This window comes from Rhipicephalus sanguineus, chromosome 11 (assembly GCF_013339695.2).
Source record: "Rhipicephalus sanguineus isolate Rsan-2018 chromosome 11, BIME_Rsan_1.4, whole genome shotgun sequence".
NCBI lineage: Eukaryota > Metazoa > Arthropoda > Arachnida > Ixodida > Ixodidae > Rhipicephalus > Rhipicephalus sanguineus.
In genome coordinates this window covers 121,661,395-121,685,031 of record NC_051186.1, presented here as the reverse complement: position 1 = coordinate 121,685,031, position 23,637 = coordinate 121,661,395, and the positions used below count along the sequence as shown (strand labels likewise).

Here is a 23,637-nt window from a genome sequence, read left to right as displayed (position 1 = left end):
AGCAGGGCATTATTGGCAGAGTCTTCGCTATGATCCGGGACTCGCGTAATACAACCGAAATACATTTTCTCTTAATATAGTCTCAAATTAGCATAAGTTAGCTTAATGAATGAACAACACCATGATTAGTTTTAAATGTACCAAACTCTTGGCTATGCTCTTTGATACCAGTCACAGTGGCTTAACAGCTGTCGCCAGGGCACAGAGAAAAAATTACACCATTTCCCGCTAAAGGGGACCATGAGGCGATGCGAAGCCGGAGCACATGCACGATTGCGTTCCGTTGACATTCGGTGGGCATGCTACCAACCTCGAGTCATGGAACGCAAAGAGGAACGCTACGTGTGTCTTGTCTTCCCTCTAGCCTGGCCGTTAATTCTCACAGGGCAAGCGGGGAACGCGGTCGACAGGCGTGCGAGAGTGGGGCAGCGTAGGAGAGGAGAGAGAGGGGGAGGGGACGCTCATGCGCTGGTGCTCATCGCGGCGTTCCGCAGGAGAGAATTTCGGCATGTCTAGCCCGCGTTTCAGAGGAAGAGTGGAAAGGGGGAGGGGAGAGGGGAAAGGAGAGGGGGAGGGGAAGGGAAGAGGAGATAGTGGAGAGGGGAAGTGAAGAGGGGGAGGTGAGAGGGTGAGGGTATGCGCATGTGCAGTAAGGGTGGTCACGCCGCACACCACCACCACCACCACCACCGGATTGAACTCCGCCATAAGATACTTCGCATCTAAAAAGTATTTGAGGAGGAGAATCTGCTAGGTCGCTGAAGCGCACAAGGGTGGTGCGATAGTGTCATGGAGGAAATGCAGTTTTCACCGCAGCACGACAGATGACGCTTTTGGCGTGTTCCCATCATTTAGATGTTCTTCTACGGATACAACACATAAAAATCGTGATACCGTCTCGTACATTTCAAATTTTACAAGAAATTTTACAATTTTCAAATTTCTGTCTGAAGCATCAGTAACAGAAGGTGACAGACATTTTAGCTGCAGTTATTAATAGATACTGCCCTAATTATAGGCTGCACAGCACTTGAAACGAGCTACTCGTAGTGGTCCCTGAGCAGACAACATCAGCCGCATCTGCAGGTCCCTCACTCGCATGTTGTGCGTGCATAGCTAGCCTTGGGAGGGAAAGCTTTCGAGATCTCCAGGCTCTCTGTATTTCTTTAGTGCTCTCGCGGGTTTCTGCATTGCTCTGGTAGCGCTGGCTTCTCGCTCTCTGTTTGTGCTTTTCACACATCAACAAAGGCGAGCACTTTCCAGTATTTCCATCTGTGCTTCTGTATGATGCAGTGCAAATGTGTCGAGCAGAACTGCAACAGTGGCTATGCATCCTGCAAGGAGAAGGTAAATACTGTAAAATTCTGGGTGAACCGGTGATGTTGGAGGTGTATACACTCACGCAACATCAAGAAAAGATTAAGAGCTCACGACTTCTGACTACGTTCGCAAGAAGCACTTATCGCAGATTTACACAGAGAGATGGCAGTATTATGTCAAGCTTAAAATTGATGCACAGGAGGCCGAAATAGGCTCAGTGCATTCAATGCATTTTGTTTTTTTTTTCTTTTTCTTCTTTTTTTTTTGTTAGCAGCGTCCTAAGCATCGTCAAACACCTGAAGCGATACTGTCGTAGGAACTAGTGGTTCCCAGCAGTGGCCATTCGTCAAAGGTATGAAGAGAAAGCAGTAATAGGAACAACCTAAATACGAAATGATGGCATGTAGAAGTCCCATCATTCGTTGGAACCAATGATATCTAAGCTATCAAGTTCACTTTACAAAAATATTATAGTTCTTGCGTTCTACAAAGTATTTCACACTGGCGATTTCCCTGCATGTGATGCCTCTTTTCTCGTTATTTTACCCAATTTGGAGCCGGCAAGGAGGCCCAAGACACACACCCATTTGCGCGTAAAGGGCAAGCAGTGAATCGGCATCGCATGGCCAGCAGGAAAGTTGAGCGAGTTTGAGAATTCTGTGCAGTGGTCAGTCAAACTGCAATGAGTTCAATCTGTTGTCGACTCACGCATGCTGAAAAGTACGAAGGACACTACCGCATGATTTAAATGAGTGACTTGCTTGTAAGTAAACTGAAAGTGGCTTTGTACTTTTCTAGCTCATAGCAATGCCAAATGTTATGCAGCTTTCTACTATAGATAGTTTATGCCAGTGGGATGAAAGAAGAGAACATACAATACCTTGGCGTTATGTTCACACACAACATGCAATGGTCGCATCACATAGATTACATTACATCTAAAGCATTAAAAAAATTAGGTTACTTAAGACGTACATCATCTACATCGCCAAAATCCACCAAATTACTAATGTACAAAACACTGATCCGTCCTATATTAGAGTACGGATCGTGTGTGTGGAACCCATACAAAGTGTGTGACGTGAATAAAATTGAATCTGTCCAAAGGAAATCTGTTCGCTTCATTTTTCATCGCTATGACCATGATTTTTCGCCCTCATCTGCAATGAAATCTTTGAAGTTATTTCCATTGTGCACTAGGCGTGCTACTGACTCTTTGAAACTTTTGCACTCTTATGTTCACTCATCATGCCAGTTATCCAATGATAATTACATCGTGTATGCTAATGCTCTGCCAACTAGACGTGGTCACAATCTTAACATAAGGCCATTCTTCGCACGTAGTATTATGTTCAAATACAGCTTTTTCTGAAAATTATTGTCTACTGGAACGATCTACCAGGTTTGGGTCGTGAAATGAATATGTCAGATTTTTTAGAGGCACTTGAATGACATTGTTGTCCTATTTTTTTTCTCATTTATGGTTGTCCTTAGGAGGTGGCGATATTTCTTCTGATGAAAAACTTGTTGTGATGTTACTGTTATTCTTTCCTATTGTATGTACCCCACTCCTGCAATAGCCCTGTATTGAGCTGCAGTATTTGAAAATAAATAAATAAAGACATGTTTACCAGAGGCTTCTCTAAGTCTCCGAGGAGCTCCCACAGGTCGTAGACTGTGTAGAAACCAACAAGAAGAACCACGAAGAGGCCGACAAATTTGACGCTGTTTAAAAAAAAGAAAAGGACGAAACACGTGACCATTATTTTATTTACTTATTTATTTACAGATACTGCAATCTCAAAGAGATTATAGTGGGTGTGAGCAAAACAACATAGCTTGCTAAAAAAAAGGCACAGTCATGAATACAAAGAAAACACATGAAGCAGAAAACAAAAAAGTAAAGTGATAAAACCAAGGACATGAACGAAAAACACAAATGGATTAAAAACAAAAAGCCCACGTAAAATGCAAAATGCTAGAACAAGCTAAAGAACCATTATGAGATATTCACTTTAGCAAAATTCATAACACTTTCAACCTCCATTAACCATCCTCCAGGATCTGCATTAAAGCTTTTTACCCCCTGAGGATGAGTCCAGCATGTTTACTAATTTCACACACCCACTGCTGTCAACTAGCTGAGGTCCCCTTCCATGAGCTCTGAGCTCTAAAAAAAAATGTACGGCAGCTCCACTACTGTGAATCCTGAGCAAGTGCGCAGCACGGGCACCCAGCGATTTCCATTCGTAGAGTTCCCACTACTCCGTTTACCAAAGTGTCGATGATGCCAATGTTTGAGGTAAGCAGGTAAGGTTTACCTGGTACGAGTGGAATCTTGTTAGGGAGATTCGCAAAGCCGGTGTGCGACATGTGCACTACTTTTTGCTGCGCCTTATTGAGTTCCTGCTTGTTATGACGGCTGAGATATGCATCGTCTGCAGCGAATTCCGTCCGGTTGTTCCCCTTCAGATGTAGCAACGCATTCGCTCGCTCAGTGAGACAGTGACACCCTCTTTTGCACGGCCCCGGAGCGAGCTGCAGGTTTCCGAAACGTTATTAGCAATTTTTAGTTATTGCAATTACTTGTTGGTTATTGCTGTTAATTATATAATTTCAGACCTTGTTCATTCATTTTAACCCAGTTTTGAGCATTGCTAGCCTTGTTATGGCTTGTATTGAGCGCTGTACTGTGAGCATGACCACACCGCATGAGATGCATGGATAGACGACAAGCCAGGCCCCTAAAGTGATCTGCACTTAAAAAAAAAAAAACGAAAAAAAAAAGCGATTGAAGAGGCAGAATCCGAGTCCTTTGAGAGCAAACGGCCAGTGGCGTAACTAGGTAGGACGGCGCCCATGGCAAATATATTTTCGCGCCTCTCATGATGATAACGATAGTTTTATTATTATTATTATTATTATTATTATTATTATTATTATTATTTATGCGGAAAAAAGACCATCTCGCTGTTTTGGGCAAGCGAATGAGCGATTTCTTGATTGATTATTCACCACCAGTGGACTATAGCCAGCTTGCACATCCACGCACCGTACGATCCACCCGAAGTCCACATGGTTAGAAAAAAAAATGAAAGAAGAAATGGACCTTGCCTGTGTCCTGTTGTCGTCTCGCTTTACACGAAATATGCAATGTTCGTAAGTTACATACAACAACACAAAAGTGAACGACGAAGTAGGCATGTAAGCAGTTCTTATCGTTTTTCGATGCATTGCCACGAAATGTATCATTCAAAATTATTTATTGCGTGCGTCAAATCTGCATACTATACCTACATTCTTTTTATCAGTGCTAATGATGCATTCAAAAACTGTTGTTTCCTCCTTGTCGTATATTATTGCCTTTTGTGACGCCAGTGCTGATGTTAATCGTGAACTGTTGTCAAGAAAAACGCGTTCTTTATATTTAAACGCTTTATTTACATCTTTTGGTTATTAATAAACCAAACATGAAAAAGACTACACATTAGGACGCTCCGAAAAAACTAGAGCAACACTTTTCTTGCTTTCGATGAAGCAAACTGTTCTATAATGTCAACAAAGGTCGTTTTTTTTTTTCAGATTCTTTTCTTTCTGCACTCAGTAGAGCAAGATCAGAAAGTATGTCCTGGCCCATAGTGGCCCGCAAACAGAAAAGTATCAATTTCAGCTTGCTGAAGGACCTCTTACAGCTAGCGATGGAAACTGCTATGGTTTAACATTATCGGAATGGCGACGCAAAGAGTGGGAAATACACTGTCATCACCTTTTTTTTTTTTTTTGTCACTCTGTCTGCCGCAGTGGAGCAGTGGTTATGGTGCTTGGCTGCAGACCCGCAGGTCGCGGGATCGAATCCCGGCCGCGGCGGCCACATTTTCAATGGAGGCGAAAATGCTGGAGGCCCGTGTACTTAGATTTATGTGCACGTTAAAGAACCCCAGGCGGTCGAAATTTCCGGAGCCCTCCGCTACGGCGTCTCTCATAATCATATCGTGGCTTTGGAACGCTAAACCCCAACAATTATTATTATTATCCGTACTCTACAATAAATTTCAGAAGTTCTTCAGGTCTTGACACTATCTTGTCAACCCGCCGTGAAAGCAGCAGTCGGCATCTAAAATCTTTTCGTAGAGGTCCTGTAAAACTAGCCAAATCTGTAGCAATTTGTTTTTATTTCGTTTTTGTCGTCGCTGTATAGCACAGCTTGTTGATGTCCAGGAGAAAGCCAAACTTGACATCGGTGTCCTGCAGGCGAGTAAACCTATCGTCAATTTAAGAATGAAGACGGCTTGAGTGTGGTTTCATGACCCCTTCTATTCCCTGCTGAACCGTTAACTCTTTTCCTTTCGACTTTTCACCAGGCAGCTGTTTTCTTCGTCGTGAACGCCCTTCAACACCGACACCTCACGCCTCGCAGAGACCAAGCCCTTCATCGAGTGACTCACTCACCAGAGTTTTCATTTCATCATGAATGTGATCTCTGAGAGCTTTCATGTCTAAGGCAGCATTGTGGAAGTTCATTTTTGGATCTTGCCACATTTTTTGAACATCATCTATGCGAACCAGTATCTTGTTCCAAAAGCCGAGCAGAATAAAAAAAATCAAAACATCCACTCGTGCAATGGTGTGGCATCACTTCTCGTTTCGCTCGTTTCTTTGTCGTTATTTGTAGAGCTGTGCGAATAGCAAAATTTTGGGTGTGAAGCGAATTCGAATAATAAAGATTGAGTGCGAATCGAATCGAATAATTTCGAATAATTTTCGAATATTTCTCAAACATCTTTCGAATAATTCGAAGTGAAGTTACAGAAAAAGTTGCAGAGAATCCCTAAGTATGTCCTTGTGAGATAGCAACATGAAAGTGTTTCTTTTCGCTAGGTTGATGAAGAGCTGGTGGGGTCATATTTCATAGTTGTCTTTCTTATCAAGAGTGAGGCAATGTAGAGGCCGAATTGTATTTATGTACATGATTTGGTGCAACCAAAGTGTTGCCGACAACACTTTACACGTGATAGGCAAAGATGCCATTTCCTCAGCCTCTCCTCCTCTTTCAACTGCTGTGGAAGGCCAACTGATGTGGCGGACAAGGGTGTGCTCCCTTCAACTCCGGAGTTCCAAATCTGCCTCGTAGACGTCGATATATAAGAACATCTGAAATTTTGGATGCTGGAAAGCTTCGGCGTCCGATTTTTTGGACTTCCTGCCCAAATTTCATGTCCAAAACAGCATTAATTGAGTCCCCAACTCTGCCAAATCTTTCATCTCCATATTGGAACCAGCGTATTCTTGAGTTAATACATTTGCGACCGTAGCGGAGCTTGAAAGGCAGCTTTGCCGCAATACGGGGTTGTGATGAGGTGAAGCATATCGAAAATCTAGGGACCATTTCCAAACGGACGTTGACTCTCTCTTGGCTAAGTTCGACCGTAACGGACCTTGAAAGGCAGCTTTGCCGCAATACGGGGGTGTGAGGAGGTGAAGCATATTGAAAATCTAGGGACCACTTCCAATCAGACGTTGACTGTCTCTTGCCTAAGTTCGACCGTAACGGAGCTTGAAAGGCAGCTTTGCCACAATACGGGGGTGTGATGAGGTGAAGCATATTGAAAATCTAGGGACCACTTCCAACCGGACTTTGTCTCTTGGCCAAATTCAACCGTAACGGAGCTTGAAAGGCAGCTTTGCCGCAATACGAGAGTGTAATGAGGTGAAGCATATTGAAAATCTGAAGGGGTCACTTTCAACCAGACGTTGACTGCATTTGTCTTTGGGAAGTTCGAATAGTTCGAATAGTAAAATTTCAGTGCGAATTGAATCGAATAGCAAACACTATTCGAAAAATATTCGAAATTTCGAATATTCGCACACCCCTAGTTATTTGTCATTCCTTGGAAAACTTCAAGCTTCTCCTCAAGGTGTCTCCCGACTGGCTTCATCGCTTCGACGATTGCACTCCATCTGGTTTTTGACTCTGATATGACAGCAACAGGCACCGCATCTTTTAGTTTCTCATAACGGTGCGTTGAGCGAGAAAAAAACACAAAGTGCTTTGATGGCCTATGGTGTCTTCTTTTGCAGCATGTACTCCAACCAATTTGAGCAAGTGATTTTCGTAGTTTACGAAGATTACCAGTTCATTTTTTCCCGCTATTGCTTGACTGGCACCACTTTTTTGTCCTGCCATCAAAGCAGCGTTGCCGTAACACTGTGACCGACAGTCCTGCATAGGTCCATTTTGTCCTCTTCTAGCTTGCTTAGGATCACCTCCACAATTTCTTATCGAAGTCACCTTCCCCGTATCGCAGAACCTGTGACATTTGCTCACTGTGTGCTTGGTCGGAAGTCGTGTCGAACATAATGCCATAATAATTGGCTTCACAGATTCTTTATGGATTCTTGGCTTCACGTTACAGAAACATGTGCTCAGGAACATGTTTGTGTCGTCGGGCACATGTTGGGCGGACTCAGCTCGGCGCCCCCTTCCAAGTGGCGCCCGGGGCACCTGTACCCCCTTGCCCCACCCTAGTTATGCCACTGCAAACGGCCATAGAAAAGTGAGTGCATGACAGTCATATACTGAAACACTGATCATGTAATCTGATTTGAAGAGCAGCAACAGTGAAAAATGACAACAGAAATGCACCCACCTTATTGCACAGGACAGGAAAACGCCAGACACCACAAGCCAGGTCCACCACATTTTTGAAAACGGCCTGGAAAGATGACAATGAGAATGATCTAAAGCTAGCTCTCTCAAAACAAAAGAAGTGATGAGAAATTGTCAAAAGGAGAATATCGCTGGAGTCAACCAGCTCCACAATCAAGCGATTTCCACCACTGTCGTCTTTCTTTAAAAATTTTATTCCAAAATTCTCATTTAAAGTTTTCGACAGCATGAAATGGCAGCTTCATTTGATCATGTCGGCTAAGAGCCATCGCCAACATTGGCACGACGATCAATGGCGACAAGTAGTTACTGACCATCTTGTTCTTTTTGACCAATGACTTGAAAATTAAATTCATGCTTTATTGCCCTTTAAACATGAAGGAGTATTAGAAAAAAGCCACAAAAAATGGCTCAAGAACTTTCTACCCTTCATTAGGCAGCTTTACTTTAATATGCGCGTCAACACCTCAGGAAGAAAATGAACTTTTCATTTGAATGAGCTGCATTTTTTCAATAAACTTTTTGGAGCACATTCCTTGTTTGTTTTCGTTGTTAGAGACACTGCATGATTTATTGAGGTCAGTTCCAGATGGCTATTGGCTTGTTCACCTGACTAAATTAACACTTTTGTGGCTGCGCCTATTCCCATCGATGGTGTCATTGATGACTTCAAGTTCAAATTTTGGTGCTCTCTGAGCACTTCTGGACAGCTAACACAATCCAAAGGGTAAAAGGAAGTACTTTATCAGTTTCGCTTTTGAGTTTCTTTTTTCTGTTGCAGGGAGATTTTTAAAGCTCCTTTTAAGTCGGGCAGGTGAACGCTCTCGGTTTTGGTTATGGCGTCGACATTGCTGACGGGTGCTCTACGAAAATGGCGAATTCTGACGGATTCCGATGAATCTGAGCGGGAATCTCTGGATGATGGTAGCAGCACAGACACAGAAGGTCATTTCGATTCATCAGACTTCAGTATGAATGGCAAGAGTGCATCAAACTGCCCCGGAACATCAGCAGGTATCTGCCGGTAAGTTTTACTTTCTCCTCGGGCCATTTTATCACTGCTGCACATTGATGTAGTGTATCCTGAGTGTACTAAAGGTCACAGCTCTTATCTACAAGGTGTCAACCTCGTTTGGGCAGGAGCATTTGGCGCCGGCTGCAGAAAGAGCGGAATTCTCCCCACGAAGACGGCATGGAGTAGGTGGACCTTAACCTATGTTGCACGGCGGCTTCTTCACGTTGTTTTGCACTGCAGAAGTTGTTCGAACGATATACAACCACACAAATAAGTATGCGTGCATGCATATTTCCGAAAAGCCAACGCACATTGAGAGAGAAGGATCCTGGAGGGGAGGTCACTGAGGAGGAGACGCTCATGTTCATTGTACTTCTGGTGTACACAGGAATCGTCAAAGTCCCGCGCCTGCATTGCTATTGGAGTCGACAACACATATTTCCAGGCCTTCTTCCACCGTCAGTGATGCCAAGGAAAAGGTTCAAGGCGTTGCGTGCCTCTTGAGTGTCTCTGATCCGGAGAAGACGACCATCGCATCCCAGGGGAAGTTTCACCGCGTGTCTTATCTACTGCAACACATGGACGATCCATCTATGCTATTTTTTCAACTGCATCGGAACCTTGTCGTGGATGAGAAAATGGTGAAATCTAAAGGTCAGTCTGGTATTCATTAGTACATGAGGAACAAAGTGGTCAAATGGGGATACAAATTATTGGTTTTTACAGATTCGGAAACGGGGTACAGTTTCATTTAAACGTGTGCATGGGAAGGCGCCTCAAGGCCCCAGCACCAACCACAAAAAATTGAAAAATACCAGAACTGCAAACTATGCTACGAAGAAAGGAAAGTTGAGCAGAAAAAAAAATATATTTTCCGTGAAACATGTCCAACCTACCTTTGCTTCACCACGTCGAGAAATTGCTTCATGTGGTGGCATGATAGGCGCTAGTGCTAATATTTTTGTATGTAAATAAATAACTTTTGCACTTACAGAGCTTATATTTTCAGTATAATTCTATAAGAACCTTGTATTGAAAACATACATTTTGATTTTTTTAAATGTTTACCTCGTGCAGAATAGCATTCATGTTTTTATTAATTTTTTTCCACTTAGTTATAAATATCTTTATTTTGATAATTTTTTCATAATACGTAAAACAAATCTGTTCTTTGAAATTAAAGCTGTTGCATAGACCAATCCTTCCTCTATCATTTAATACCCTACACTTTAGCATCAATCAATTTTTGTGGCAGGAAAAAAATATTTCTTGGACTACCCAAAAACAACCGATGTTTCCGCGGTCACGAAAGTGTTAACACCTCTTATTTATTCACAATGCTGCTTCTCTGGCTTCGTCTAACACACATTTCTTCATTGTCAACAGTATCAGCCAGCAGTACACTCCGACACAAGCGTGTCAAAATATGCACAGGTGACATGCACATCCATTCAGGAGAAGCAAGCAGCTGCTCATGGGAACCCTTCCAAGCCACCTCAGGTTTACCACTGATGTGAAAGCTCCTTATAATGACATATTACACATAATCTAAACTAACTTTGTCAATCAAGGTAAACAGTGACAATTATACTGGTACAAAACATCATAGGTGACAAAAACCAAAGTTGATGGTTAAAAGTACCTGATCTAGTACTATCTTTTATTACTATGTTCTCGCAACATCTGTATAAAGCATTTCATTCAAGATTGTTATTTATGCTTCTTGCTGTTTCATATGAGTGTATACCCTGCACTGTTGCCGTGTATAATCACTCTAATTAGTGCATACGTATGTAATCTGTGTGACTTGGCCGGTTATTGTGACAATTTTACTATGTGTTGTGTCGCCACTACCACCTTTGCCTGATGTACTATATGGGGGGGTGAGGACATGCCCAAGCAGTTAGTCGCTTTTTTTCTAACCCCCTCTATCAACACTGTACTGTATTGATATAGAAACAAAATTAATCTTATTATTATTATTATTATAACAACAACTGTGATGACAGGAAACCCCACCTGTTCTCCTGTGCCTTGAAGACCACGATGCTCATGAAGGCACCAACAATAAAAAACATGAGGATGGGGTCCAGGAGAATGTACTGCGACAGCGTCACCAGTCCAACGTCTGCAAATGCAAAGAAAATATTAGTACACAGTGCAGTGCAAGCCCTTGCACTGTGTACCAAGCACACAACTAAGACGTCGAGCAGGAGCTGCTACAATGTGACTTAAATGAAAGAAGGCTAGTAACAAACAGAAGTCCCTAATAGTTCATGCTGGAAGCACTGGAGGCGGCGATGTTGGTCGTTTTGGTCACAAGGTGTTCACGGAGCATGCCCGTTCATTAAAAGCCGATCTGGCTCACTTCAATTCAAACAGGTCCAGGATATGACTCATTTTGTATTGAAAACTAAACTATTGAGGGGCCTTTGAATTAGCAACTGACCAATTTTGAATAGAAAGATTTTTAACATGAAAGAAACCTCCTAGGTGTGATTCATGGTGCCATCAAACTTAGCCCCATTTCGGTTTCTTAATCTGGCTCATTCTGAAAAAAAAAAAGCTCTTCAAATACACAGATGAGTATACAAAAGCAATTCACAATACGTTACTTGTACACTATGCCATTCAGCCACATAGTACTGCTGGAGCTTGTGCTGAATGCATAAACTGCCACACAGATAGAGCAAGAACATCTCACCTAAGAGACTTGGATGGCATTCAAGTGAATAAGACTCTCAAAACTGCTCACCAAAGATGACCAATGATGAGGCTAGGACGGCAGCAGGCAGGGAATGCGAGAGCTCCCACACAATCACAAAGCAGAAGGGAGGAACCATGCTCCCCAGCAAGGCACAGAACTGGTGTGAAAGAATCAAGTGCCCTTCACATTACCGTGTTATAGAAACTAGCGAACGGCAAACACCAAGCATTCATGATAGACACCGCTTGCTGCAGAGTATCAGTCAAGAAGTTTTCACTATGTTTTCCTTTCCAGCCTTACAGTCAAAAGTATATGACAGATGCAGGGTGCACTATACACAGTTGAGCAAATGAAATGGAATAAGGAAAGCCTGCAGCAGCCTGCAGAAAAAGAAAGGTTGCTGAGATACCTAACAAATGAAGCAATGATACACACAAACAGCTGAGTGGTAGTTTGCAATGAAATATCAGCGTAAACTTCCCAATATAAATATATTAGAAAAGTGATATCGACTGGTTATAGGGATGTTTGGACAGAATTTTACTTCCAGCTGCAATATAACATTTGCAAAGGAGACACCCTGCGGCAACAGCCTGATAAAGAAACAGCGAGAGGTACTCACGATGCGCATTCCCGCATAGTTGTGGTCCTCGTACTTGTCTCCTGGCTTCCCAAAAGGAAACGTCCCATTGTACCCAGTCAGCTTGCCGGCAAGCGCAATGAGCATCTAGAAATGTCAAAAATTCCACCAACATTGTTATTTCAGCCGTTTGACCCCTCCCCAATACTGCAGATTCGAAAGAATGGCCATGGTGTAAGATGCGAGATTGGCACACACGAAAAACATGGCTATCCAGGTGAGAACTCATTCTTCAAAAACTCTGCCGTTTTACGTGCCCGAAACATGACGTGATTATGAAGCAGCTGTAGCGGGGAACAGCGAATTCGTTTTGACCACCTAGGCCTCTTCAACATGCACCTAAATCTAAGTACATGGGTATTTCTGCATTTACACTTCCACTGAAACAACAATGGAGTCACTCACTCTTCCAAATGGTTATGACATCACAGGTAATCTTATGAATCTAGAAAGTCTCATTCCTGAGGGCTGGAGCAAACGTTTCAGTTGCACCAGCCATGTGAGCTGGGTGTGGTTATGATCAAGTCTCAAATCACTGCCAGTTTTGATATGCTCCAATTCTCGGATTGGGCTTTTGCCAAACACCAAAGCTGGTAACCCAACACGTGATAACACCAACACGCGGTAACCATCACTGACACGGAGACTGTCAGCTTCGATTGGCAGTTAGAGTTTAACACCCGACCAGCTGCGGTAGTTTAGTGGTTATGGTGCTTGACTGCAGGCCCGAAGGTCGCAGAATTGAATCCTGGTCGCGGCGGCCATCGCATTTCGATGAAGGCAAAATGCTAGAAGCCTGTGTGCTTAGATTTAGGTACACATTAAAGAACCTCAGGTGGTCAAAACTTCCGGAGCCCTCCACTATGGCACCTCTCATAATCATATCGCGGTTATGGAACATAAAACCCCAATAATTATAATTATTATCATTATTATTAGTTTCAATGCCTGGACATGCTACTATTTACTCCCCAAACACACTAACTGGAAGTTGGGGCTTCACATCCACATTAACCTTAGGTCTCCATTCCTATATGTGCTATGTGGCAAGCTGACATTTATAAAATACAGAAAATTGAGTGAGCACATAGGAATTCACAACACAAAAATGCAGGTGCACAAAGCAAGAACATAAGAACAAACAATTAAAACATTGTTGTCCTTTTCATGCAGCCAGTCAAATTTCAGTGAAAGGACGCAAAAAATAGCATGACCATTACTCAGTGCCCAAACCCCCCTTCCCCCATGTGTGCACTTCAGAATGGATGCTGAAAATAGAGATAGCCCGACTGCAGCTGTGTGGTTTCATGCAAATCCCCTATGGGGAGCTTTAGCTTAGCCATGTATGCACTACACATTACACAGTCGTCGGAGAAGTCAAAGGCACTGTCTACGCTGAAAGTGGCATCTATATATAGTGATAACGACAGTTTATCCAAGCATTACGATGACTTATGAATGTTTTTATGTTTCAACAGTGTCGTCATCGGAGAGAAATTTAAGAAATAGGAAAGACAGTGTGCTAATGATTATTTGCACCAAAACTCATGCAACCTGCAAAGTATAGCATAAACAGTCACTGCAGTGATAGCTAAGTCGGTGTCCTCTCTGGTTAATTTCTACACCACAAGTTGGTGCTACTACAACCCAGCTGCTCACGTCAATATTCCAGTAACCTGGTATTCTGCAAATGCTATGGCTTTCTAACGTTATACTATAAACGAACACCTACCTTGCCCAAGGGAGGGTGAACGTCAAAGAAGAACGTCCGATTGATGTACCAGCTGCCCATCTTGCCAAAGTGGGTTTCATCCCAACTGTAATGAGACAAAACAAATTAATTGCTTTTCTTGGCAACACCGATTTCAATTCTTCAACAGCACTGCATATTAGTATGTCACACGACAGGATAAAGCATCCGTCAAATAATTCATTTCGTAGGTTTCAAAAAATATTCATTTCTAATTCTGCATACAAGACTTCGGTCAAAGCTGCATACACAAATGACAATCAATGCAAGAAAACGCCTTTCACGTCTCGGACCGCACACAGCAATGGAACGTCAGGTATTTCTGTACAAATGTGAGCTATGTTGCAGTGCCGGCAATCTCGGCGTATTAGAATGGAAACCGACGCTGCAAGATCTCAAATCAAACGCAAGTGACAGCTTCGCACGTGTCAGTTTCTCTGGCCGACCGTGCGCTACAAGCAAGCCCGAGTTGTTGTAGAAAGAACGTTGCACAACGTAGAGAAGCGCTGCTTGTTGGCCTGATCACACGGATTACACTGTCACGCAGGATTCATAACGCTCACAATATGCGAAACTACAGGCAGCGCTTACCAAACATGGTCGGGTTCGGTGATCTTGTAGAGGCGCGTGCCCAGGGAGAGCAACACGATCACGAGAAAGACAGTTCTGAGGTGGTCGCGTGCTAGGTCGTCGAAGTATCCCGCAGCAGACTTTCGACGGTCGCCGTCGGGCTCTGTGGACAGGGCGTCAGCCTTTTTCTTAGCCGTCTTGGCCGTCATAGTAGTGCGTCCTACGTTGGCATGCCGCGCCGATGTGCTCTTCAGGTCATGACGGTGTGCGCTTCGCAAAGGCGACAACGCGGCGTCCACACGCACCGGGAAAGAAGAAGCGGTGGCGAGAAGTAAAAATCATGAATTCAGCAGCCGAGGCACCCGCAGACCGGTTTCACGTGTGCTACGGCCAACGCTACGAAGAGTGGCGAGTGAAAAGCGGCAGTTTAGGTAGGGACCGTAGTTTAGGTTTGTGGAGGCAGCCATCTTTGTTCTGAGCATCGCCGGTGCCGCCATCTCTCGTGAAGCAAAGAAGCAATTCCCGCCGTTTCTTTCCGGTGCGGGAAAATAAACAGCTGTTCCGAGCTCAAGATACTGCGCGTGGTGATAAGCTGTGAGTTTTAAAAGGCAGTTTCCAAGTTTACGGGCCTCAGCATCAAGCACAATGGCTGCTTTGAAGGTGCGTCGCTTCTTCATATAAGTTTCTATCAACACGAGTTTCGATGTCAACGTTCTAAATCTGAGTTTGTCGACTAGTCAGATAAGTTTGCCGTGGGCTAAACTAAAGTGTGATAAGTTATGTTCCCGAGTTTTCGTGGATGACCGTACACATATACAGGGCCAAAAGGCCTCCGGGCCCATGAGTATGGCGGCGAGGCACGCAGAACATCCTATCTTTTACTAGAAGATTTAGAATCAGCTTGGAGAGGGGGGCGGGGAAGAGCTGTCGGACTGCTTTTCTTGGCAGGAGCTGTTAAGCAAAAGAGGCCCGAGGCTGTTTCAGCAGCCGGACGGATCGGTTTTCGCCTCTTGATTAGCGCTGCTCGCGTACAGAGCTTTCTCCTCTCCAAAGCCGGTCCGCGTCGGTGCCGAGCAAGCGGAGAAAACAGTCGTGAATTTGTGCGCGCTCGGCTTAGTACGGCGATGACTTCAAAGGTCTGCAGCTCACTTCCTTCATTTTGTGAAACGTGCCATCGTTCTTTAAGCATGTCGCGAGTTTTATGCCCAGCGTGAAGCCAGACCTTTGGGAGAGAGCATATCGGTATGTCGGTTCATATCTGCGACTGTTCATGTTCTCTTTTCAGCCTGTCCTCTACTCCTACTTCAGGAGCTCGTGTGCCTACAGAGTTCGCATCGGTATGTACTGCTTTCATATTCAATAGCTAGCATTCTGGTAGTATACAATTGATGTTCAGTGCAGTGACATTTTCTGCATAATAAATACAACGATCAGTTATCCATCCTCTTGAACCCCATTTAACTTCCAGCCCTGGCATGGAAGAACATCGACTATGAGTACAAAGCTGTCAACCTTATCAAGGATGGCGGCGAACAGGTGAGCGTGTGTGGCTTATATTATCAGTGCTTGACCCTCCAACATGGCTGCGATGTGCAGAAAAATCTCCAGGTGGATTTATTCTCATGTCCTGATATCGAAGGAAGCATTCAACCGCTCAATTATCAGGGACATGTTCAGCATCACATTCATACATATACCTTGCTCCTGCTCAAGCGTAGACCGTTTTGCAGCGTGCTGCGAGAAAAAAGAAACGAGGAAAAAAGTGGACGTTCTCTATCCGTTCAAACATGCTTTTCACAACTAGTATTAAAAATAACATTCAGTTGCTTTGCTAGTTGGTATTACATGATGAACAGATTCAACGTGCGCAGAGCCCTAGTTAAGCTAGATTTGCAAGGTATAGCTTTGGGGCACAAGAAGTGTCGGTCTTTTCTAAGCTTGTAAATAGTTGGCAAGTGATTAAAAAAATGCAGGGAAAGAAGAGGTGGGAGTGGCAGCACCAAGTCAAAGTGGCCCTATTAGTTAATCCATGCCATCAACTATCGGATAGTGTGTACCCATCAGTATGGTTTACATTTTGTTGATAAAAAATGGATTGTATTTCAGTCTAATGGGTACCAAATACTCTGCACTATTACATAGTCTTGACAACTTTCCCTACAAATGAACAGATGGAACACAAGCCAATGCATGACTTCGCATTGAAAATTTTGAACGGAAATGTTGCCACCAATTTCTGCTGAATACAAGTGAGTGAACACAACCCTGAAAGGATGCCCAATGATTATATAAAGTGATTTACCGCTTACCCTTTAAGACGAGAGATACGATACAGAGCACTATTGTGAGTTCATTCGCATGCATATTATAATTATCACAGTGAATATGCAACAAATATCGTCTTAGAACAATCATGTTTTTGCTTTTTTTTTCTTAGCACTTCCTTCTTTCCTTTCTCCAGACTTCTCTCTAGCCTTGGTCTAAGAGGTTTACTCTGAAGAGTGGGTTGTTCAGGAGAATGTTATTCGTCATTGTCATACTTAGTGTGTGTGTGTGTGTGTGTGTGTGTGTGTGTGTGTGTGTGTGTGTGTGTGTGTGTGTGTGTGTGTGTGTGTGTGTGTACACACACTTTGACATATAGTAGATAATGTGGCAGATCGGCACCTGTCAGTTACACAAAGCCACAAAAAAATCCATACGGATTTCACTGAAAGAAAGGTTCTTAGTAGCGCTGTGCAGGTATTCGAAACTTTTAATACTCAATTCGGATAGGTCGGTATTCAATTTGATTCGCAAGGGGCTTTTACTATTTGAAATATTTGAGCACCATAAATCTTCATAGCTACTATTGAAACCAGCATGAAGAATCACATACCTGTGTTAAATTTTGCCAAATTTGATGCACAAATAGAACAAATTTGTTTCATTTGCCAATATGCATTGAACTTTTGTGACATTGTAGCATAACAATACAGGAAAGCACACGCAAGTGTTTTTTTTTTTTCCTGTGGTAATTTTGCACCTCAGGTATGTCATATAGCGACTCGCCCAAGAAAAAGTTATTGTGCAGTGCATGTGACGATGTGACGTGCTTGTTTTTCTCCTTTTTTACCTCCTAGCACTCGGCTGAATATATGAAAGTGAACCCCATGGAGCAAGTTCCAGCCCTGGTACACAACGGCGAGACATTCACACAGTCTGTAAGTTCACTACCTGCACTATTGGATCTCTCTCGTAAATACTTTACGTTCAGAAATTGGCACTCGTCACAGTGGTTCAGAGGCTATCACTTTCTGCTATTTAGCGTCAGGTTGTGTGTTATTGTATCTTTTGACGTATAACCTGCCCCTGTCTCTGAGCCACACCTTTAACTACAATCAGCGGAAAAATTAAGAAAAAAAGTGATCCCCACATACAAAGGCGTGTGCAGGGTTCCCCATCAGGGGGGGCAAAGGTTCGTCGCAGCGCCCCCCCGCCCTACTAAGTCAATGTATGGGGCAGATTTTGCGCCCCTCCCCCAACTTAGGTGACTACAAGGGTCAATGTACGGGGCAGATGTTTTTGTGCCCCCTCTCAGTTGATTAGGCGGGGCGGCCGCCCCCCCTGTGCGCACGTGTATTCCCACATATTGCCGTGAAGCCACCCTGCTTGCACTACTGGGAAATCATCTTGCCCACCCAAATTCACGTGTAACCCACACGCCAACTTTAGTTCCGAATCTTTGTGTTTTTTGTGCGGGTTATGTGAGGGGAAAATGCAGTACACATATAATTTCCGGCTGTGATGGCAGCATTTTAATGGGGGCATAATGAGAAAAAACACGTTTTTTTTTTAGATATAGGCACACACTAGCCCTTTCAGATGCCACCTATAAATAACTCTTTGTAAATGCATCAAATTTACACATTACTTCAAAGTAATTACACATTACTCAATATTCTATTTTAATAAAAGTAATGTCATAATACATTGATTTATGTGTGTTATAGTAATTAATCCTAATTAAATAGTAATTAAATATCTGTTTATTATAAAATCATTCACGCGGTGTTTTTGCATAAATAGAATCAAATCTCAGGCTAGATATACAGCACGAATTCGTGTTCTCTTATGTCCATATTGAGCAAAGAAAAATTATACTTTTTCGTGGCTCGCAGGAAGCGGCTCGTCGAACTACTTGTCGAACACGGTATTGCCTTCAGCAAAGTGACTATATTCAACAGTGCACTGCAAAATGAGGTTAAATGAAGACACGTTTACTACGCAGGAGGTTCACCTTATCAAAAAGTCAATGTATCTTGTGCTTTATCAGCCACTAGTTGACACAACTAGCACAAATAAGTGGTGTACACAATTGTGTACAAAGCATATCACGGGATAATCTGGAGCGTTCCAGTATGGCATTTCTCATGTCATTACAGTAGCTTTCGGATGTTGAACCCCACAAATCCAGTAATCAGGGTTCAGAAATCGGGGACCCGCTGTATTAGCTTAGCAGCTATGGAATTTCACTGCTTAGCAAGAGGATGTGAGTCTAATTAGCAGCCATGGCAGTTGAATTTTGACGAGCGCAGAATGCGAAAATGCCCGTGTGCTTAGAATTAGGTGCACATTAAGAAAAACCACAGTGCCCATTCCCCATCCGAAGTTCCCATTACGTCGTGCCCCATAATCATATTGTGGTTTCGGCTTGCAAAACCCAATAATATAGTTAAATTTTTTTCATAAATTGTTCGCTGGCAGCTAGCAAGACTGTCGTTACAGCAAACCTGTAGAAAGTGCGGCTGTATAATGAAGGCAAGGATTCAGTTTTCATTATCACTGGAAGGTGATATTTCTTGCTTCCAAATTGTGTTTGTGAACAAACAAATAAACAACCTGTCTGTTGCACATAGCGTATGCATGCTTAATTTTTTTCTGTTCTTTTTGCTCTGCATGGTAGCTGGCCATCATTGAGTACCTTGAGGAGAAGTACCCCGAGCCAAGATTGCTACCCAAAGACCCAGCACAACGGGCTAAGGTATCTAATACACATTTCATCTGTGCACTTTGATAGCGCTATTTGACCGCTTTCCTTCTTTCTTTCTTTCCTTCTTTCTTTCTTCTTTCTTTCTTTCTTTCTTTCGTTCGTTCTGTTTTTTGCTTCTATTCTTTACTAATTCCAAACACTACGGTAAGTTTTTCATTTTCACTGTTGTTCTTGTCTTCAATATGGAACGAGAAAATTTTTCTCCAGATTACCAGGTTTTGATTTTCTGTTATGTTTCGTGCTTCGGACATGAAACTTATATATAGTCAAACAGTGTGAGTACACTTTCCTTGCTACACTCTCTGCCATGTATTTGAGTGCTGGGAATCTTTCACAGCGAAAGCTGTTATGAGATCACAACAACAGTCCTGTATTTGTCTGCCGCTGCCGCCGGTGTTCGTAACCACTATCACGAAAAATAAGAAAAAATGAAATCAGAAAAAAATATCCAGGATCGAGCGGGACTTGTACCAAGACATTCTGCGTGGCAGTTGAGTATTCTACCATAGACCCATGCTCGTGCTTGAAACTCCTTTGCAAAAAGACCCTATACAGGCGTCATGTCGGGCAAGGAATTGCATTAACATATGTAATATAGCGTGGTAGAAGAGTAAAATAACAACCGGACGTTGCACAATGCGAATTGCGCAACGAGTCGATCGTTGAATGCTTCCAACTCTTTACAAACGGCTCAGCCATAATTCTTCATTGTCTTCAGCCACAGCACAAATAAATTGCACATAATGCCTCACAGATGTGTAGCGGGTGCCCTGCCTATCCACAGAATAACAGATAATGGCGTAGTGGGTGCTTCCCTGCTTCACAAAAATTATGAGTGTACCTTGCAAGTGTACTTGTATTGTTGCCCCACGAGAGTTCAAAACAAGCTCTAGAAAGGCCACTGTTCCAGCTTTCGCTGCGACTGTGCTGCGTGTTCGGTGCAGGCCTGGTGATTTTTTTTCCTCTAGATGCACAGTTTATTCAAGTAGTAGCTAATTACTTGAAGAATTTGGAAGACTAAGCAGAGTTTCAACTTGACTGATATGTTCACTTATTGACTATCGTTCCCTTTCTCTTTAGTGCACACATGCTTGTTTTGTTTTCCTTGTTCCTGTTGCTAATTGTACAAACTGTGCTTTCAATTTACCTTTTAAGGGCACTGATGCATGATATTGCCACGCCCGCTTCTGCTTTTATTTTGATGTGTTCGAGTTTGACCAGCAAGGACGGTTATCAACGCTCGACGCTGGCCCTGAAGCAGTGTTCGAGAAGCTTCACGATTCTGGTAGATCGTTTTGTTAAGATTGCGCGCCGCACGCGAATGTTCCAGCGTTGTCGAGAGAAAGCGCCGCCACCAGCGATATTGCTGGAAAGTTCCATAGCACCTGTATAAAAGCCGACGCGCTTGACCGCTTGTCAGTTGATCGACGGACGACGCCCTGTTCGCCGCTATCATTGAACAGCGTGTATTGCTGTAGTTCTAGTTCTGATTTTCCGGCCACAAGTTCGGCCAAATAAACAGTTTCATCCTGCAAACGCCGACTGCTGTCTTCGTCGACGTCACAACCACGTGACATCTGGTGGAGGTGCTGCTTCATGATCCGGACGCCACCGCGGAGCGCTGACCCAAGCCCAAGCCGCGACGAGGACGACAGCAAGGAAATCCCGGATCGTCGAACAAGCCGCAGGCAGAAGGGACTGCAGCCAGAGCACGGGCTCCTTCCCGAAAAAGCCAGGCAGCCGCAGATCTCAACATCGACCACAGCGACGATGACCGACCACGTGCAGCCTACGCCAATCCTTTTTCGCCAGCCCAAGGAGCCGCCCACCTTCCGCGGATCGTCGTTCGAAGACCCGGAAAGCTGGCTGGAAGCCTACGACCGCGTCGCCCTTTTCAATTCCTGGACCAGTGAAGACAAGCTACAGCATATCTTCTTCGCCTTGGAGGACGCAGCTAGAACATGGTTCGAGAACCAAGAGCGAACCCTGACAACATGGGAAGTTTTTCGCAGCAGGTTCCTGGCAACATTCACCAGCGTTGTCCGCAAGGAGAGGGCCGAGGCTCTGCTCGAAACCCGCGTGCAGCTGCCAAACGAAAACGTGGCACTCTTCACAGAAGAAATGACGAGACTGTTCTGCCACGCAGACCCTGAGATGCCCGAGGAGAAGAAAGTTCGCTTCCTCATGCGAGGAATCAAGCAGGAGCTGTTCGCGGGACTAATCAGAAACCCACCCAAGACCATCCATGAATTCCTCGCGGAGGCAACAACAATCGAGAAGACGCTCGAGATGCGCACTCGGCAGTACAATCGCCGCGCATTCCAAGACAGCGCAGCAGTTCACGCCCTCGGCTCCGACGACTTGCGCGAAACGATACGAGCCATCGTGCGAGAGGAGCTGCGAAAGCTCGCACCTTTTACACAGCTCGAAGTGACGTCGATTGCGGACGTTGTACGCGAGGAAATCCAACAATCACTGGGTGTTCCTCAACCGGCACCGCCGCAGCTGCAAGCAATGAGCTATGCTGCTGCAGCCCGACGCAACGCCCCCCCCCCCTCGCCCACGTCAAGACGCCGCGCCGCCCCAGCAGTTCCGCCGCCAGGCGCCACCGCCGCCACCACCGACGTCATACCGCCCGCCAGCCGGTCAGCGATACGCGCCGAGGAAGACCGACGTTTGGCGCGCCCCCGACCATCGGTCCACTCTGCTACCACTGCGGAGAAGCCGGCCACACCTACCGCCGCTGCCATTATCGACAGATGGGACTGCGTGGGTTCGCCGTCGACGCGCCGCGTCCACAGCAGGGGGAACGACACGTGACATCGCCGACTACCTGGCAGGAGCGCAGTGGAACCCCCCGAGGACCTTCCCGATCGCCGTCGCCAGGCCGCTACGCCTCTCCCCAACGCCGACCATACACTGGCCCAACCCGGGCCGGTCACCTAGCCCGCATCCGGAAAACTAAGGGCAGCAACCGATGGAGGTGCGGTTGCTGTACGACGAAATACCGAAGACCCTCCGCCGCCGACGCCGCCGCCACGACGAAGGCTTCAGGACACGACGCGAACCCCTGACGACGAAACCTCGCGGACCGAAGTAGACCTGACGACGCAACGTGGAAGCAGCGGAACAAACCGACGTAGCCGTGACCCGACGCCACGACCTAACTGCAACGCAAGACGACGAACTAGCGACCTCGACGTTCTTATCGACGGCCACAGCGTCACAGCCCTCGTCGACACCGGAGCCGACTATTCTGTCATCAGTGGACCGTTCGCCACGAAGCTGAAGAAAGTTAGGACAGCCTGGGAAGGCCCCGAAATCCGGACAGCTGGAGGTCACCTCGTAACCCCGGAGGGAATCTGCACAGCGAGACTCACCATTAACAACTGGATTTATCCCTCGAACTTCGTAATCCTGCCGCGTTGCTCGAGAGATGTCATCCTTGGTATGGACTTCTTAGGCCTTCATGGTGCAGTCATCGACCTGAGGTCTAAGTCAATAACACTGTCCACGGAAAAGGCACTGCCGCCGCACACCCCGCCAAGAAAGCACGCCTTGAATGTGCTGGAAGACCAGGTCACCATTCCCCCTCGCTCCAGCGTCATCATTTCCGTCGGCACTCAGAAATCAGCAGACCTGTAAGGCGTTGTTGAAGGCGACCAGCACCACTTGATTAACCGCAAGATTTGCGTCGCAAGAGGAGTAGCAGAGCTGCGGGCAGGGAAAGCAACAGTTATGCTCACGAATTTCAGCAACGAGTACAAGCACGTGAGCAAAGGCACGGCGGTCGCCTACATCGAAGAAATCATAGAAGCCAGCAATGCTTTCGGCCTCACCGATTCTCCCGAGCTTACTCCGACGAATAAAGCACCGCAACCAGCTTTCGACATCAATCCCAGCCTTCAGAAGCACAAACAAGAACAGCTCAAAACCCTG

The 23,637-nt window shown here is 44.9% G+C and overlaps 2 protein-coding genes across 12 annotated transcripts in view; one reads left to right on the top strand and one right to left on the bottom strand.

The window, feature by feature from the left end:
• The window catches only part of LOC119373307 (protein O-mannosyl-transferase 2), a 34,524-nt gene extending 19,448 nt beyond the window's left edge, over positions 1–15,076 (bottom strand). Inside the window, exons 1-7 of the mRNA XM_037643332.2 lie at positions 14,691–15,076; positions 14,082–14,166; positions 12,332–12,436; positions 11,758–11,866; positions 11,022–11,130; positions 7,968–8,033; positions 2,952–3,045 (exon numbers count right to left, since the gene is read on the bottom strand). Coding sequence (XP_037499260.1) covers positions 2,952–3,045; positions 7,968–8,033; positions 11,022–11,130; positions 11,758–11,866; positions 12,332–12,436; positions 14,082–14,166; positions 14,691–14,878 — 756 coding nt within the window. The 5' untranslated portion in view covers positions 14,879–15,076. The remainder of the gene's footprint in view (positions 1–2,951; positions 3,046–7,967; positions 8,034–11,021; positions 11,131–11,757; positions 11,867–12,331; positions 12,437–14,081; positions 14,167–14,690) is intronic.
• The window catches only part of LOC119373308 (maleylacetoacetate isomerase), a 125,200-nt gene that overhangs the window by 94,819 nt on the left and 6,744 nt on the right, over positions 1–23,637 (top strand). For 3 of the 11 annotated variants that reach the window (XM_049411294.1, XM_049411290.1, XM_049411291.1), the window contains exon 5: positions 19,612–19,689. In XM_049411294.1, the coding sequence (XP_049267251.1) occupies positions 19,612–19,689 (78 nt within the window). Of the gene's footprint in view, positions 1–15,217; positions 15,330–15,635; positions 15,806–15,954; positions 16,007–16,137; positions 16,206–17,788; positions 17,870–19,611; positions 19,690–23,637 lie in introns of those variants that run through there. The other 8 variants (XM_049411295.1, XM_049411289.1, XM_049411297.1 and 5 more) reach the window with 5 other exon arrangements.